The sequence below is a fragment of the Leuresthes tenuis genome, unplaced genomic scaffold, assembly GCF_036924035.1.
Source record: "Leuresthes tenuis unplaced genomic scaffold, fLeuTen1.0.hap1 SCAF_2, whole genome shotgun sequence".
NCBI classification, from domain to species: Eukaryota; Metazoa; Chordata; class Actinopteri; order Atheriniformes; family Atherinopsidae; genus Leuresthes; species Leuresthes tenuis.
Window position 1 is genome coordinate 19,597,307 of NW_027325356.1, and position 18,220 is coordinate 19,615,526.

Here is an 18,220-nt window from a genome sequence, read left to right on the forward strand (position 1 = left end):
TATTTGTACCTCTCTGTGAACTACTTAGGGCGTTTTTGTTTTTTGTTTTTTTTTGTTGTTGTTTTGCTGTTTTAATTCTATGTACTTTAAGGACACAAAGATATTGTATTTTTATTGTTACATGCTAACTTGGAGACATTGCATTTATCATGTTTGTTAAGTAAACAATATAATATATATATATATATATATAAATATATATACAAATATAAACCATAATCCAACCTGTGTGCAGTTTCTTCTGTCGCTTTTTGCAGAGATTCGGAGCAGAATTGACAGTCTGCGACGTAGTTTTCTTGGAACGATCGCCTCACTTCAGGTTCTTTCACAGCATTTCTATCGGATGAAAGTCTGAACTTCCACTTTATTCATTTGACAAACGACCCGCACGTTTTACCGTTTTGTTGCTCGACTTTATTTTTGTCTCAGTTCAGCACGAAGGTGATGAGTGTCGCGCAAACTGCTGCAACATAGGCCCAAACCATGATACCGCCACCTCCGTGTTTCACAAATGGGACGAGGCTCTCGTAAGCTTGTGTCGCCGGCTAAAGCAACTGTACAAACCTCGAATTTATTTAGAATGTCAGGGTACATGACACTGAAATATCTCACTGACACCTCATTACCTTATGAAATTACCTTTTCTGTCATATTCAGTCTTTTTTTTTTTTTTAATAAGTTTTACTAATTCGGGTGGAAAATGAAACTGATACTCAAAGGTATGAATTAAATTTATGTTTAATTAAAGTTAAAAATGAAAACCAATTTAACAGCAATTGCACTTGGTACATTTTGAACTGAACAAACATTTTGGGCACGTTGAATTTACTTTTGACTTGTGGAGTCTTCTGTCTGAAGCAGCGAATAGGACGACCCTTCAAATGCCCTGAGGAAAATTGAGGGACAACACACTCAATAGATACTTCCATTTCAGCATCACTGGTGGTATTTGGTAATGACTGCCTTTAACAATTACACTTCTATAGAAACAGCAACCGCTCTGTACCAACTTCACATTTTGAGAACTTCCAAAGAACTCCCCTGAAAGAGCCCAACGTGGCTCTTACGCACCGTATTTGATCCGATGCAAAGTTCTGCTTGATGAAAGTGAGGCGGGAAACAATGCTGGACGCCAACATTTTAATAAATTCAATGTTTATTTCCACATTCTTTACCAGGTGTCATCGTCGTCTGTACATCTGTTAATTCAGAAAGAGGATGGCGTCCTGAAAGTGCCATCCAGTCAGAATGCATTGATATCACAATTTAGCATGTTGCTGTTAGCAGTTTAGCTCATTCATTTGGCCTTGTTCAGAGATAAATATTTTGTAAACATGGACATTGAGAGAAAATCCTGATAGAATTAATAGAGAAAGGCCAACATCTTGTTTTTTTTTTTTGACAACTTTGATTAAACTGTAAAAAACAGGCAGGCATAAACTAACAGTATAACACAAGCTCATATTGAACCATTCTAGGACGAGTGCAGTTTCACAACATGCAGTGTTTAGCTAATTCAGACCGAGCTCGCTGCTCGTAGAGACCCCAGCGACACGTCAGGTTCCACAGTAGGATTTCTCACCGCTGCGGGACGAAACGCGTCGCAGCAAAATTCAGAGAGCGACCTTTGAGGAATACCCAGTATTCATAGTCTGAGACGAGAGGAACAAATAACACCTGAAACCTTGGTTGAGAGCAACGATCTGCCCTTGGTAGAGAGTGCCGTGAATAGGATGGCAGTGAGACCCTGTTGCTGTTATGAGCTGAGTTGGAAAGAGAAAGCGTGTTTTACGTCCACAAAGCGTCTCGAACTGGCCGACCCGGTTCCCGTCGCATCAGGTGGATAAATGAATCATACGGACCCGGCTGTTGGATCCATGCTCTGAGCCCTCTCACTGAGTTAAATAGCCTGAGAAGCGGAACATTTTACTTTGCGATCAAAAAAAAAAAAAACCAAGAAGAAGAATAATTTAAAGTCGCATTCTGCATAGTTTCAGTGAAAAGTGAAATCAATCTCCTTAATGAACGTCACACCTGTTGCATAGAAGTTTGATGCACTCTCCTAGGAAATTCTCTGAGAATGAGACTGTACCAATAGACCGACTCTCATCCTCTCATTGAACAGCCAAAAAACAACAAAACGCTGCTCTTCCTTGGAGAATGTTTCTGAAACTTCTCATTTGACACTGGAAAGTTTTGCATCTGGAGAGGAGACGTCAAGAAAAACTGGAGGTAACCTTACAGGCTGGAAATTAAAACGAGGGATATTCAGACATGGCTGATGTTAAACCAGTGAAAATACCCCAAACGCTTTCACAAGAAAATATATATTCTATTGCATAAATAATGTGTTGGAATTGGGGGTTGATGAAAATAGATTATTAAAAGAATGAATTCAGCCCCCTGGTGCTCAGTAATGAACGAGTGGACAAAAGGAGAACAAAACCAATCGCTTTGTTCGCTTTTTGAATCATTCCCAGCTAGAATGTGGCTTGATAAACGCTTCTCCCCAATGCATCGAGATAGAAAAAATAATTTAAGTGACGCCGATGACCCTTTCTGAAGGTACTGCAGCCTTACAAAAGCACGAGGATGCTACAGAAATTGCACAAAGCAGAGGTTACGTTATCTACGCGTGATTCTCTATACAATGCTGACAAACTTTCATGTTGCTGCTCACTCATTAGCGGGAGAAAAAAATAAAATAAAAAATGAAACTTTGCAGGCAGAATTCAAGTAATGTAACAAATTCTGAGGTCAATAGGTAACACGTCAGGTACTTTTTTCGTTGTAACCACTTAGGAAAACATTTTAGCACATACTCTTCAATGTAATGAGCCCAGAATATATATATATATATATATATATATATATATTTTTAAAAAAGAGGTAACTAATGTATAATACAGTACAATAACAGCAGCACAGACTTTTTTTTCATGAGCTAAAGAGATGCTCTGTAACAAAAAGTTGTAAGAAAGAAAATCTTTCCCCCCCCGCCAAAAAAAAACAACAAAAAAAGGCATTGGCACAACATTTGTGAAAAGAAAGAAGAGATTCAAATCTTGGCAAAGAGAATGTGAAGGAAGGTGGATGCGTGAAGATCCACAACTCAGGAGACGAGGGGAATGTTGCTCAACACCGGGCCTGTTCAATAGGACGAACACTCTGTTCTGAACACAGACTGAACCTGTAACGTTTGTACTCCAATGAACGCGCGCGCGTGTCCTATTAAAGTGCCTGAATGATAAAAGCAAACGCAGATCGCGCAAAGCAGCCTGTGTCCTCTGCCGTAGTGTACGGTAAATGTAGAGCTTTGGAAGCTTGGAGATGGAACGCTGTGAGCCACAGGACAGAGAGCGCGACCACGGCGCCAGCTGAGGTAGTAGTTTGATGAAGTTCCCACGGCAGCTTGAAGAGAGAGGTGTAGCTGCCGGTGAGTCAGACTCAATGGGCTGGCGGAGTGGACCACAAAGGAGGAGGCTGTGGCTACAAAGTCCCTGCTCCCCTCACTGAGGATCCATGTGCAAAAGATTTCTTTTTCTTTTTTCTTCCCTCGAGGGAAGTCGAACTGCTTCCACTAGAATGAACTGTGTTGAATCTGGCACTGACGAACAAATAAATCTCTTTACAACATGCTCTTGTGTCATCATCCAAACAATAGGAAACATTCTCAACCCTGTTCCCAAGGTTTTATAGACTGTAATAAATTAGAAATTGAACAAGTTTCTTCATGTATTTAACAAAGTGGTTTGTATGAAGCTGTCCCGACACAGAAGAAGCCGGTTGGGAACCAGCATGGAGTTGTCCACTGTCACCATGGCAACATGATGGCACAGTGCACAGGTTCCTGGGGTCCTGCGAGAAGACACTTCGGCCCCCACCTTTGGCCTGATTCAATTAGGGAAGCTTCATGAAGAGGCCATTGTCAATGGAAGGGACAGGCATAGGGCAGGGAAACTGAAAGAGGCTCATGTCTGCTGTGAGGGCCGCCATCGCAGCAGGGTCATGCTCTATCTGTGTCCTCAGAGCAGGGTCGATCTTCTCCAGGCGTCGTTTGATCCTCTTTGCCTCCCTCTCGCGGATCAGCCTGGCCTGCCTCTTCTCTGGCGTCTCATTGGCCCTCTTTAAACGCATGGCCTCGCGGTCTCTCTGCAGCCGGCGCGCTCGCTGCTCGTCCGTCTCTTGCATCCTCTGCATGCGCTTGGCCTCGCGGTCCCGCAGCCTCCTCATCTCCCGCTCCTCCTCCGTCTCGCATGCCCGCTTGTTCTTCTTGGCCGTGCGCTCGCGCTCCAGACGCTGCAGGCGAGCCTCCAGGGGTTCGTTCTTTCGACGCAGAGCCCATTTTCTCATGGGCGACTGGGCCTCCACTAGCTGCTGGTAGGCCACGCAGCTGTTGCACACCAGCAGCACTCCGGCGGGATACACCGGCATGGGGCTCAGGATGTCAGGAATAGGAGGAAGGCCGGAGGAAGAAGAGTTGAGAGCATCTGGGATAGATGCAAGTGAAGGTCCTTCGGACAGGAGACTATCAGGCAGAGAAGCAAAGGAGGGTCCTTGGTCAGACCCTGTGCATGGGCCTGAGCCAATACACTGTGTGGGGCCTTGACACTGGTTTGAGACGTGGCCGGAGCCCTGGCAGGTACGACTGGATTGACATAGGTTGGGACTGGGTTCAGAAGCTTGACAGAGTCGTGGACCCTGACACGAACTGGGACTAGGGCCTGGTCCGTGGCAGGAGTGAGTGCCAGAGCCCGGGCTGCTCATAGGGCTGCTGGAGAGGGACTGGGACAGGGAACACGAGTCCCTTCCACCGGTGACATCCATCCTGGTTGTGTCGATGACATCTTTGAGCTTCTCCCTAAGATAAGATACATCATTGGTATAAGTGAGACACAGCTTTCGATCTCTGATACAGTTTTTTACTCCTGCCTCATTCTGAACTTTGTAATATTTTATAAAAGGTGTGACTGTTTCACTGGGAACACATATAAAGCCCAACAGCCCAAAAAAGGGAGTATTATTACAGAACTGAAACTGTTACATGTTAAACTTAGCTTGTGTTTTGCTTCAGACTGTATTGTTTTCATCTTCAGAGCAACCGTTCACATTTTGTTGCGTTCATTTGATAATAAAAGGTGATTCTGGCCAATTCCAAAAGTCATCAAAGACTGAATACATGTTTGACAGCCAGTGTTGTCACTAGCCAACCATTAGTGTACGATTGCATATTTTCGGACAGTCAAGCTGTCATGTTCGACATGATGTGAAACCATTTTGTCCTAATGACAAAAGATGACTCATTCCTTCTTACTCGTTTCCAAAACCATTATGCCGAAGATGAACCAGACCGTGTATCATGTGGCTGATGGCGCACCGTGAACCGTCTAAGAGGAGCTGACTGTAATGCATGCAGAACACATTTCCACATGCATCTGCCGTGCATCATTTTGTGCACTTACAGAGTTTCTTTGTAAACTTTCCGGGATGTATAATACATGAACTTCATAAGTTTCCTCCTTTGCTTTTTATGTTTAGTTGCTGCTTCTCCTTTTACTGTGGATCCTAACCCTGCCAGTGCAGTTTAAATTAAAACCTAATGGTAGTTGCTTAGCAACATGCAAGTTTATTTCCATTAAATCTGTTTTTGCAGTACTAATTTTATGCATCCCTCATGTTCTGCAGTCTGCCTTACACATCCCTCCCCCCATCAACTCTCTAATCTCTTTCTGTACTTCTCTCTTTCTGCACTCTATTTCTACACTGTCACCTCTGACAGAGCCTGACTAGTGGTTTTCCTTCTATGTAGCTTATTGTTAGCTTTGATGTTAGCTGCATTGTTATATCCTCATTTGTAAGTTGCTTTGGATAAACGCGTCGGCCAAATGCATGAGCACGGCTCCATTTATTTATTCTCCATTACTTTCCATTATTATTTACTGAAGACATTTTTTTTTTTTTACAAATTTCAAAACGGTGTGCACCGTTCTGAAGCCTAAATATTTGTGTTTAGACGCGCTGCAACCCGTTATCTATCCATCTATACGTCTCATTCAAAAGTCATTTTTGAAGGTCTATGAGGGATAGCAACATTTAAAAGAGTTTCTGCATCAGCTGCCTTAGCAGTTAGCTGCTGGAAGGGTGCGTCGCAGTTTAAGTGTTTAACGCCAAGTAGAATTTGCATGCCTTAATACGGATGAAAAACAAAACTCATGCACACAAATGCAGAAAAGTGGGACTTGGTGAATCTACCAAAGTTGTCCAATGAACAACAATGAAAGTTGTCCAATGAACAACAATGAAAGTTGTCCAATGAACAACAATGAAAGTTGTCCAATGAACAACAATGAAAGTTGTCCAATGAACAACAATGAAAGTTGTCCAATGAACAACAATGAAAGTTGTCCAATGAACAACAATGAACATTCTAAATCCAACTTCCCTCCAATCTGCATCAAAGGCCTGACACCAGAGAAAGAGCAGAGAGGAACCTGTTAAAGTTGTTGGTGTCTGTGAAGCGCGCACCACAGACAGCGCAGTTGGAGAGGCGGTCCTCCGAGTGGATGAGAAGATGCCGTCCGAGGGAGCCAGGAGAGCTCAGGGCACGCCCACACACCGGGCACACATAACTCTTGGAGTTGCTCATCATGCTCGTGTGCTGGTAAAGACAACAGAGCAGGATGAACACGTGAAACCAAACATTAAAGGAGGACAACTGTCGACTTTTTGCCGTTGCCAGTTTCACAAATTTAGAAAAGCCACAGACTGATGAACAATAAAGTCACGACACATCTATAAAGGGGGAAAAACAAGTTCAGTTCAGTCTGAGGCTACTTGTGAGCTTTCTTGCTAAGAGATAAACGCAGTGGCCGGTGTGACCGTAGTGCATAGAGCTCTACATGCTATAAGCCTGTAAAGGTTGGATTTTATCAAGTATTTTTGTTACTGAATGGTCTACACAGAAAAAAAAAACATATATCCATAATAATTGGAGTGGTAATTACCATTAGTTTGTCTTATGAAACTGTCAGTACGATCCGCATGTTAGCCATAAATAACACAGCCTGCAAACTGCCTGACATCTGAAAAATGTGTATAATGCTGATGCTTTCAAACGAGTATCGATTTACAGCCTTTCGAGAGAAAAAAAAGGTGTGGATTACTGTAAACTAAGAGACTGGATGAGGAGGTAGATCAAGACTTATTCAACATCAGCACATATGCCAAAGATATCGAAACTATTTGGTACCAAATAAACTTTAATGGCTTACACTGAAAATGTAAGAATGCATTAAATCTATGACTGATTGTAACATGCTGTTTTAGATCAATATAACGATCAAATATAGGACAGTGCTGCTACACTACAGGTAAGTGTTGGAGTGGACAGGAGACAGCGCACTGTTACTAAAGTTACTGTGTTTTCAATGCAGCTTTCACCTGGTAGACATGTGAGATGAGCTTCTCAGGGCTGCTGAAGTCCAGCGTGCAGAGAGGACAAACGAAGCTGCTGCTGTGGTCTGCTCCCTCCTCACTCTCCTGAAGAAAGCCAAAGTCAGTTTAAGGAGCCAATCCAGAAGTGCTACATGCAAACAAGAAGCCTTCAATCTCCAGCTCACGACAACATGCCTGAACTCTGTTCGCATTTTGAATACGAAGGCAGCAATAATCACTGTAAAGGCAGATGAAAACTTGTTTTTAGTTACATGCACGATCAAATTCGCCTCTTATCTTCAGGATTCACTGTTTGCATCGCGTGCAATTGATTTCAATTTATGCCAAAATAGGCCTGTTTGGTCACCGCTAGCTCAGCGTGTGTCTGTTTGAAACATTTTTGTGTGGGACGATGTGTTGAGTGCATGACTGTGCAAAACTCTCACAAGCCCCAGTGACTCATTAACAGCGACGCGATGCTGAGCGCAGTCACGCGCTGAAATACAGAGAAGGTCCCGGCACAAGACTTATTGGCCGATACCAGGGTAGTATTCATAAAACTGTGCCGCTTGTCCCACCCTCTGGGAGCGTTCAACGATTATACGATGCTGTAGATCAACTTTGGGAGACCTCAAAATACTTTAACATGCATACATTGGAGGTGTGTCTTCGCTCAACTTGCTGTAGATGTGTTTTACAGTTTAAATGAAAAGGAAATACTACGAATGACAAAGCATGTCAGTATTTCCTGTTCCCCCTAAGCTCCACGCAGTGATTAAGTCAAAGGAGGAGCTCAGCAGCGAAGCTTCGGCTGTAAATGTAAAGGTTGGACCTGCTTACTCGTGTCTAACTAGACCCGTTGAACAGCAACAGACACTAAAGCAAGCAAACATCTGGACGTGTTTTTAAAAAAAAAAAAAAACACCAGCTACTAAATTTATCACTTTCACAGCCCACTCAGATATTGTCACAACAACTATCTCCGTTATGGTGATGCAGAGAAGATCCGTGTCAGTCATTTAGCTCCCTCAGCTTGTATGTTCATGCCACACCATAAACGTCACCCTACGGTCACCTGCAGCGTAACACGAAGGCAAAGCTCAAGCTGCTAAGTTTCAGGCAAACGAGCATATCCGCAAAGATGGAAGTGTTTAAGATTAGAATTATAGAATCATCTCTACTCCAGCCTGCGTACCTCCTTGACTCCTGCACCTTGCAGGCGGCACTGCGTTCTCTTGGTGGTCATGTGGTCGTCGGCAGAGGCGTTGGAGGACGAGTCTTCACCGTGGTTGTCAGTGTCACTATCGCTTTCTTCTATGGAGGCAAACACATCCCTATCAATACAGACACACAACAGAACACAGAGCAGGGCTTATTCTCACCAACACCCCTTAGTCCGAGGACATTCCCACAGAGTCCACCCCGTCCTCCCCTGTCCCATCCCGCCATCCTGTACCTGAGAGGCTATCCTGCCCTTGGACCTCCTGGGAGTTGTTGCTGCAGCATTCATTGTCTTCGATGAATTCGTCTCTGCCATCCATGTTAATAGTGTGCTGAAGTCCTGTTAAACCTGAAGTGTGGAATGGCCCTGGAGATAAAACGACAAAAGCAGTGAGTAAGAGACATGTGTCCAGCGAGCACGATGCCATGATGGGACGTAAAAGTGGAATGAGTGCAGTCAGGGGACGTCTCATATGTTAGTAAAGGCTGCAGAAATAGAAAAAAGTAACTTTCTTTTATCTTTAGAGTTGCAAATGCGTGGAGCTGATGAGAAGAAGAACGAGCCTGTTTATCAGGCTTGAGTATGTGGAAGACAATGTAAAGCAACGTCATACATGCCACAAATGATGCAGACAGAAGACAAGTGTAATCACAGACACGCAAACAGCTGTGGCAGGGCGCCACCTGGCAGGGCGCCACCTGGCAGGGCGCCACCTGGCAGGTCGTCACCTGGCAGGGCGCTACCTGGCAGGGCGTCACCTAGCAGGGCGTCACCTGGCAGGGCGTCACCTGGCAGGGCGTCACCTGGCAGGGCGTCACCTGGCAGGGCGCTACCTGGCAGGGCGCTACCTGGCAGGGCGTCACCTGGCAGGGCCTTCTGATGAGGAAAAGATTTTCACAAACTAAGAGGTTTCATGTCATTCACTATGTAGCTGCAAACGTGTCACAAAACACAGAATTAAATGAAGTGGGTTTCAGAAGAGCCAATGCATTGAATGCAGTTTCTTTACTTTATCGCCATAGAAACACAACAAACAGCATCTGCTGTGAGAGCATACTACAAGACAGGTGTGGATCTTACAAGCTACGACAGCGCAGCTGGTGTCATTTTCAGGATGCGAGTGTGTTTGTGAGGGTCATTATGGCAAAACGCAGTCCTGGGACATCTCCTGTAGGCGGAACTACAACCAAAGGTGCTTTTGGGTACTTAACTTCTTATACAGTAGAACAACTGCATGTCAGTAAGTATCTGCTGGATTAATGTTGAGGATCTAGTTGCACTCCAGCAGCTCATGTGTAGTTTGGAGGAAGTGATTCGTCAGAGGCACGAATTGTACTAATAGAAAAAGAAGAGTTGATCTCAATGATTTGCATGGAGATGAAGTTCAGACTTCATGATTATGGCAGTATGACCTCTGAGGACTGAGTACTCGTGTGACAAATGCGCTCCGAAAGCAGAGACCACAGCTGTATTTCCACATCTTAATTGAGGTCCCGAGCTGCACCTAAAGTCCATTGAGTTCATCCTTTGCCTGTGCTGTATCTCCAACTGAGTTTCAGGAATTTTAGCTTTGCAGTTCCTGAATAATCTCGCTAACAAGCAAACAGCAGCAATCCCATACCTCAGACTTAGTTCTCTCCCTTTTTGGAGATATACTGAAGTAAAGACCACTGAATACTCATGGGCCCGAACGTGGGGATCTTGGCAGGTGGTGCAGCTGATGTGATGAATTCATAAGATGCTCTCCAGTTCTAAACGGTGCATTCCTCTATAGCAGATTGTCCTTGTTATCACTGCCCGGGAGGTTTTGTGGTGCGTTCAGTTAGTTGGTTTATATGCATGTGAATGAAATTGCATGAAAGTTCTACCTCAGGCAAATTCAGCTGTCTCAGAGGTACACGGCTATTGTTGTGTTCACGTGAGACTTTTCATAAAAATCTTAGGGGGGGACGTAAATTGTTCTCAGGGCTTAAGCCAGAAAACATTTTGTATGAGCACAAAACTATAAAGATTGTTACTGTAATACAATATACAGATGTCAGTGAAACCTATGAGAATCCACCAAAAAGACAGCAGTCTGCAGATTGTTTCTCTCCAAGACATTTGGGTTCCATTCAACATGTGGACAATGAACAACAGCTTTTTTACAGATCATGCTGGTTTCCTGAGAACCATCCAACACGGTTACCTAACACATGCATAGCCAGCGAGGCGAGTCCACCGACATACATGCATGAACATCAACTTCATTTGCATCCCAACCCCCCACTATTCTGCACACTAATTCATGCTAGCTGTTCCAACAGCCATGCTGCAGTCCCACGGGAGAAGCAGCCTCTTTTCCTCCAGCTAACTGCTTAGCCACTCAGTGTGCCTCTCTCCATCTCTCTCAGCACCACCCACACACTGAACAGCCTGGCTCGCCCTCTGTCTTCCCAGCTTATACGTAGCTCCGACTACTTCCATATCTATACCATCAGCTCTAGGGGGAGGAAACAGCTTCATACAAAGGCAGCCCATATGTGGCTCATTTCACTCCTTGTGATGGCACTTTTTGTTCTACAGCAAACCTTCTGGTTGAGGGACGCAATATAATCCTTCTCTTTCCTAGTTATTACACTTGATCCCGCAAACCTGCATTTAACTCCCGACACTGCTTCATTAAAGGCGGTTTTGTTGAAAGCTCCTCTGTTATTGACACACGGAACATCCATCCCTCAGATTGCTCAAAAATAATGACTGCTTAAAATGCCATTTTCTTGTCTTGTGCACTCCACCAACACAGGTCAGAAACAGGAGAGGGACCCTGACTTCAGTTACCCGAGGCTGACAGAGGTAATTACAGCCCTCTTCACAATCCTGAGGTACTGTGCACACACACACAGGCACTCACTTTCCAGTCTATGGAAAACAGAGGTGTAATCTTCAGGTTAGTTAGTGTAGTTTGGGCACTTTCTAATAGAAGTCCTAGCATTCGTTGGCAGTGGCAGAGAGGGTCCAAGTATCGAACTATCAACTGCTACAGCGATCCAGCTTTTCTGCACATAGCCAGTGATTGATGTGTGAGAAATACCCATCCCCCAACTGCCAGTGCTCTGTCTGTACATCTGTCTCTTCTTGCTCCCTCCCTCCCCCTGTCTCTGCCACTGTGATGTTATCTCTGAGTCTGTGTGTCTGTAGGCAGGAGGTGACGCAGTGTCTGACTGAATCTAGACAAAGAGACAAACTCATCAGCCAACAGACGCACAGAGGAGCGAGAGGGGAGTGGGGGTAGGTTCAGAGAGGTGGTGGGTCGGGGAGTGTAGCGCGCAAAACAAAACAGACAAAAGATAGAATGCCAAAACTCTACTCAAACACCAAGCAATGGGGGTCCTGTTGAATTCAAAGGCCCCTCCTTCTCCTTTCCAGCCGCCGTCCTCTCCAAAGTACACACATGCAGTCACACAGCACTGTCTGATTCTGCAGGAAGTTCAGGGGCCCCATCTTCCATCCACACACACACACACACACACAAGGAGAACGAGGATGGTGGGCCAGACGTCTGATCAATTCTCACTGATTAACTGGTGACCTCATATTACACAAAGGATGAAGTCATTAAACTCTTTTAACCAGGAAAACACTCTTAAAAGTGTTATTGACGAAACAGAGTAAAAGTAATAAGTACACAATCACACTGGGATTACGTCCACTGTCACAATGAAAGCATACAACGTTAGAGCCGAGGTGTTGCTGCTCTGCTTTTACTTTCGGCTCCAAGAGATAACAATCTGAAGCACCTGAGACTGGAGTCCCAAGTGCTGCTGTAACAGTAATAACTGACAGCTGTAAACAACTTGTATGCACACACAATCCAAAACCGACGTCAACTAAATCCATTTTTTGCCAGCTAACACTAATTTTTGATTTTTTTTTTGGTAATGTACACTTTTAGAAACAAAAGAAGTAAGACACCACAGCCACGTGTGTTTACAACGTTAAACAAATGATCATATTCAGCAGAAAACATCTTCAGACGCATTTCGTTTCATCGTAGGCATTCCTGATAGTGTTGCATATCAGATGTGAGGAAGAACACAGATAGGTACACAGGCAGCACTGTTGTATCATTGTCTGGAATTCCCTGTGTGTGTTTATGTGTGTGTGTGTCTGCCCGCCTGTCTGTCTGTCTGTCTGTCTCCTTTGCAGCCTGTCTGGTCTGTCAGCCTATCTGTCTGGTTTGACCCTCAGAGGGAGGGACGGCTCTTTGTGGGAAACTCATACTTTAATCAGAAAAAAAACAAGTAAATCAAGGCAAAACAGAAGAGAGCCAATCAACAAAACACAGTATATGGACTCAGACAGAGGAGAGCATGTCTAAGCATAAATATATATATATATATATATATATATATATATATAATAGCATTTGCCACAGTTTGAAATTCACTATTCTATGTTGAGACACACAGTATTGGGCCTTTCAGCTTCCACTTTGGACTTTTATAGGTGTTCCAGATCAACAAATGAGCTTGTTAGCTTCCAGGGATTACTGTACCTGCAAGTGTGAGATGTATTTCTACGGTGGTTAAAACCAACTATGTTTAGAACTCAGGCCAGCACCAAGCACTACCTCAGTAGATTATACAGGGAAATCCCTCTGAGTGGACGGCAACTTGTTTAAGATAAGATGTCAGCGTGCTGTCCGACAAGGGGGAACCTGGCAGGAGGCCAGAAACCAAGGCAAACTGAGGGACAACCACTATAAATTTACACCATAGGGTCTCCCTTCGATTCGGAGTATCAATTCCAATCCAAATTATTTTCAGTGCAAAAGAAAAATGGTACCATATTCGAAAAGCTTGCCGAGAGAGTCAGTTCGGTGCTCAGCTGAGTCAAGCTACGGCTACAGCTTGAAATGCCCATTTAATTGGGCGACTGTTTTGGTCCCGGCACACACGCAATGGGAGTGGACTCACCCGAAGCATGTCAGACACTGTAGCGCTGTGTGGGAAAATAAGACTTAAGCGCAGCTGAATTCACAGCACAGACGCCGTCTTTAAGTTACTTGAACGGGGGTTTTGTCAGATGATGCTGTAGTTATGAAATATGGATTGTAATTGGAGAAGAGCGACAGTGAAGAAATGCTGTAAGCGACCTGCGAGTTGACAGGTGCTCTTAATGGGCTGGTTTTCAGCCACGACTGCTCAGGACTGACCGACAACAGAAAGAAAAATATGTAAATGAGGGGATTTTGCTGGGGATTCGGCTGTATTAACATACAATTAACTGGTTTTACAACAAGATGCAAAAAGATGCGACTTTAGAGCACGTGCAGAGCACCGAGGCCCATTTGGGTCTAGTTAATTTCAACCCCAACTGCATTATCTGAGAGGGTTAACCCAGTTCTGAGAAGCATGATTTTGTGCGATTTTGGTCAGACTAACGTGTTTACATGCCTTTGCGGGGTCCGGTCCGGACAAACACAATAATTTTTTATTTTCCTAATGTAATATAAATGTACTTAGTGATGAGCTGACAGATCAACACTAACAAATATTCAGTTTACAAACATATCAGTGACATTCAAGCCTCACACCTTTTGCAGCAGAAAGCTGATGTTTGATGCAACCATGTTTTTTTGCTTAAAAAACAGGCCCATATAAAGTACTCTGTTAATTATACTATGGGACCGTTAAGTTTGCATCTTTTCAATGCCTGAAAAAGATCAGCTGAGGGAGTCAACAGCTCATTAACCGGAAAAAAAAAGACCAACCTTAAACAAGGTTAGTCACAAGCCCTGACAGGCAGACCAACTGAGGACCCTCTTGCAATGGAAACCATTCCAGCCACAACACCCACCGCGCTCGTCCTGATCAGTGAGTATTCAGTGTGATTTTTCACATTATAACATGAATACTCTGTATCCCACAATAATCTTTGGCTCTGATTTGGTTCTCACTTGTGTAGTTTCACGACTGCATCTTTTGCAAACGTGACATCATCGGGATGACTAAGTCTGTTCACAGACACCTGCCAAAGGGACTCAAAACCACCTTTGTAGTAGCTTCTGCAGCAGTTGGCTACTCGTCTCCAGGGCCACATTTTTTCATGCTGACGCTCGCAAAGACTCAAAAGGTTAAAACAATAGCAGAAACGTTAGTGCGGATGGAAACAAGACATCTGGTCAGAGTGCACAGGAACCGACTTTGGAAAAGTCATCACTGTGTTGCAATAGAGAACGCTGAAATGATTGTCCCTTTCACACGTTGCTGATACATGGACAAGCGTTGCCATTTCTAAAATAGAATAACAGCTACTTCTACGTAACAAGTGAATATTTACCCTAAACGTGTCTACTTGTACGTTATCGTTTTTATTTTCACTTACTGTATTCACTTGGCTTGATGACAACTTTTGTCACCATATCATTTCTGCCTCTTGCTTTCTTATTAAGCACACTGAAAAGCTCAAGGGTTGATCTTAGTATCGTGAAAAAACAAATGAGTCACTTGGGTCTTCTGCTGTATTCTCACGCAAATCTCATCCCATACTAGAGCGAGATGTTCGTCGCCACTCTGGCAAGAAAATGTTAACTTTTGAGGGCGATGCAAACATAACATGATGACTGTAACGACCACATACAGCACAGAGTAGTGGTGGGTATGTCACATGTGGACATTTAGTTTCAATACACCTGTATGGATGAGGACAGCTGAAAGACTTCCTGAAGCTTTCGGGAAAATATTCTAATCAAAATAGAAACAGATAATGGGTGTGACAACTGCTGGAATAATGATAGACAATACCTGGTATACCTACAGTTAACTTTGAAGGGGTTGGTCTGTTTTCGCCTGGACATAGTATAGCCCACTCCTGGGGGTAAAGGAAAAAAAAAAACAGAAATGTAATCTCCTAATCCTGGACGTTACCCTGAAACCAGCCCAGGTGTATTCCGCACAGACTGGACGGATGACAGAGATGATGCAAAACGTGATCAAACTATTCACTCTTAACAGAAGAAAAAAAGGAGCGTTTGAGGAGGTGTAAACACAAAAAGAATAAATCCAAGGCGACTATATACAGATAGGAGTCACATTCTTGAAGTATAAAAACAAAACCCCGTCTCCAGCCGGTCAGGGGGGGTTAAAATTATGTCCGAGGAGAGACGCCGAGCAGCCCCGAGCTGCTCCGTTCCCGAGCCGCTGGCAGCCGTGCGCTCACTGCAGCGACGCACGAGCTCAGCTGATCTCTAACGTTAAAAAAAAAAAATGCAGCCGCGCCGCACAGCATTGTGGGATGTGCAGAGGAACGATGGGGAGTTCACGCAGGAGGTACTGTGCTGCGTTCATGACGTGTTGGAGAAAATAACGCGAAGACGTAAAATCCTTAGATAATCTTTACATATTTACGCTTTTACGAGCTCCTGCAATCAACAACTATCCACCGCTTAGCCGAACGTCTTAATAATCACAGAAGGAAAACATGCTTTGTATCTAATTAAATTAAAAGCAACGCATATGAACATTCCGATACATATATATTTTTAAAATATCAACTATTACGTTGGAGCATGTGGACACGAATGTCTGGGTAAAAGTATGATGATTATCATAATCAACTTTATTAGGTACTAAAATAGCATAACATATTTATAGCCAATTTGCTCGCGTGTTCATTTCCAAAAACACCTGACCACAACCCATACCAGAGAGAGTTGAACTGAATAAGGAAAATGTATATATATATATATATATATATATATATATATATATATATTTACATTTAGTGACAGAAATAGTTCATATATATCGGTCCCTTAAATTAGTTGTTAATTAAGGACCAGCCTATGAATTAAGCTGGTTTAAACATAAAAACAACAGTATTGTCAGTGCTCTCTGGTGGAAAAAGGGTGCAATGGCAACACTGTTTAACAATCTCAACAGATGTCTGGCACAGATTTATAAATAACATGTTAAATATTCTCCTGTTCCTGTTTTTGTGTTTGTGTGTATTTGCAATTAGATTGTTAAACTGTGAGTTTACTTTTCCATAGCTATATCTATTTTAATGTATTGTGTGCAACAATTCAAAACACCTTACTTCCAGAATGAAGAAATTTCCAAAAGCCAAGGTGCAGCAGGACATGGTGTGTGGCGCTTCAGCTTTCAAGGCGGGATCCAAGTGTTTTACGCGTGTTTTAAATCAATCCATGACTACATTCTGTTGTGAGAAGGTCATTTTTTTTTCCATTTAAAACTAACATGCAGATCCTTGCTTTGTCAGTAAGTCCGAGTGGAATTGTGTGTGTGCATGTCATGTAGAAATTAACAGTGGATTCATAAAAAAAGGAGAATAAATGTTAATAGCGTGAATTATCCAAAGGGACTATTGGGAATACCTGAGTCAATTTCTTCTCATCTTTTTGGTGAACCAGTCATTTAAACCTGAACTTATTTTCACAGTTTTTTGAAGATGTGGGGGTTTCTAACACAGCAAAGTCCGCTGGCAGTGGGAGCACTGTTTGTACTTTCATATGATAGGTCTCTGGGCTGGCATGTCAAACAATCAAAACATGCCATGCATAGGCGCGGGAATGTAAAAACACAAGCACATTGTTAACTCATGTGCTCAGCTGTATGAATCAAGACTCACAAAACAATACAGCCCACAAAAACCATCACAACTGAAAAACTATCATTACAATATTTTAAGTAAAACAAACTATGTATGATAATACATAACATCCTGCATTATAATTCATTTAGCTGCTCTCCTAATGTGACAATAACTCCAGTCCTAATATTGCTCCAAATAGGACATGCATCCATAGATAATTACGCAAAGTTGCTCACTTAGGCTCAAAACCAAACCTGATGCAGTACCTTATCTAACAGTGAATGAATAATTAATCAAGCCAAGCCTAAAAGTATAATTTCTTGGACGACACGATAACAGCACTGGGTGGTGCTACAAACCACTGAACTGCTAATGTCACAACATTGCATGCAGTCGTCATCACCGAATGCCACGAGTAAACTGACCGTAGCACGACATTGTCGGGGTAAAAGCGTACTCTTCCGCAAGGTTAAGCAAAAATATGCCATCTCAACAAAATAATGTCATCGTGTCATGAAATTCACGTTTCCGATAGATGATAGAAGACACAAATGAATTCAAAACGGAGAGCCAAGTTAAGTATGGGACTTCGAAACCCGATCAATACAATTGATGAGAGCTAGCTTGCCGACGTGAACAAGCCTGATGTTGCCCCTTTATATCAATGCGAGAACGATGAAAACCGACCAAGCTTACAGCTGTTAGTAAATGACAAAAAAAAAAAAAAAAGACTTAAAGTACAACCGCGTAGCCACATTTCTCATGTTAATAACGGTATAATTGAATTGTTACCCATGTTGTCCAGTGAACACTGGCATATCAGGTGGGAGTCTCGGTCAGAGGCAGGCTGTGATGAGTTCCTCTGGTCCAAGCTAACGTTGCTGTACACTGATGATAAACCTGAGCTGAGGTCCGCTCTTCTTTCACCAACCTCTGTCAGTGTAACCCTCCGCCTGCAGTAGATGT

General features: G+C 43.3%; 1 protein-coding gene across 4 annotated transcripts; it reads right to left on the minus strand.

The window, feature by feature from the left end:
• Positions 1-2,978: 2,978 nt before the first annotated feature.
• On the minus strand, positions 2,979-18,150 carry znf821 (zinc finger protein 821). Of its 4 annotated transcripts, XM_072380555.1 has the most exons (7): positions 18,047-18,140; positions 15,458-15,511; positions 8,891-9,022; positions 8,630-8,748; positions 7,441-7,539; positions 6,492-6,658; positions 2,979-4,861 (listed from the first exon to the last, which is right to left on the minus strand). In XM_072380555.1, the coding sequence occupies exons 1-7, from the start codon at positions 18,048-18,050 to the stop codon at positions 3,901-3,903; spliced, it is 1,536 nt and encodes a 511-aa protein (XP_072236656.1). In that variant the 5' UTR covers positions 18,051-18,140; the 3' UTR covers positions 2,979-3,900. The 4 variants fall into 4 exon arrangements, with proteins under 4 accessions (XP_072236656.1, XP_072236657.1, XP_072236658.1 ...); XM_072380556.1 differs by lacking the exon at positions 15,458-15,511 and having other exon boundaries at positions 18,047-18,150; XM_072380557.1 differs by lacking the exon at positions 18,047-18,140 and having other exon boundaries at positions 15,445-15,509.
• Between the last annotated feature and the right edge of the window lie 70 nt (positions 18,151-18,220).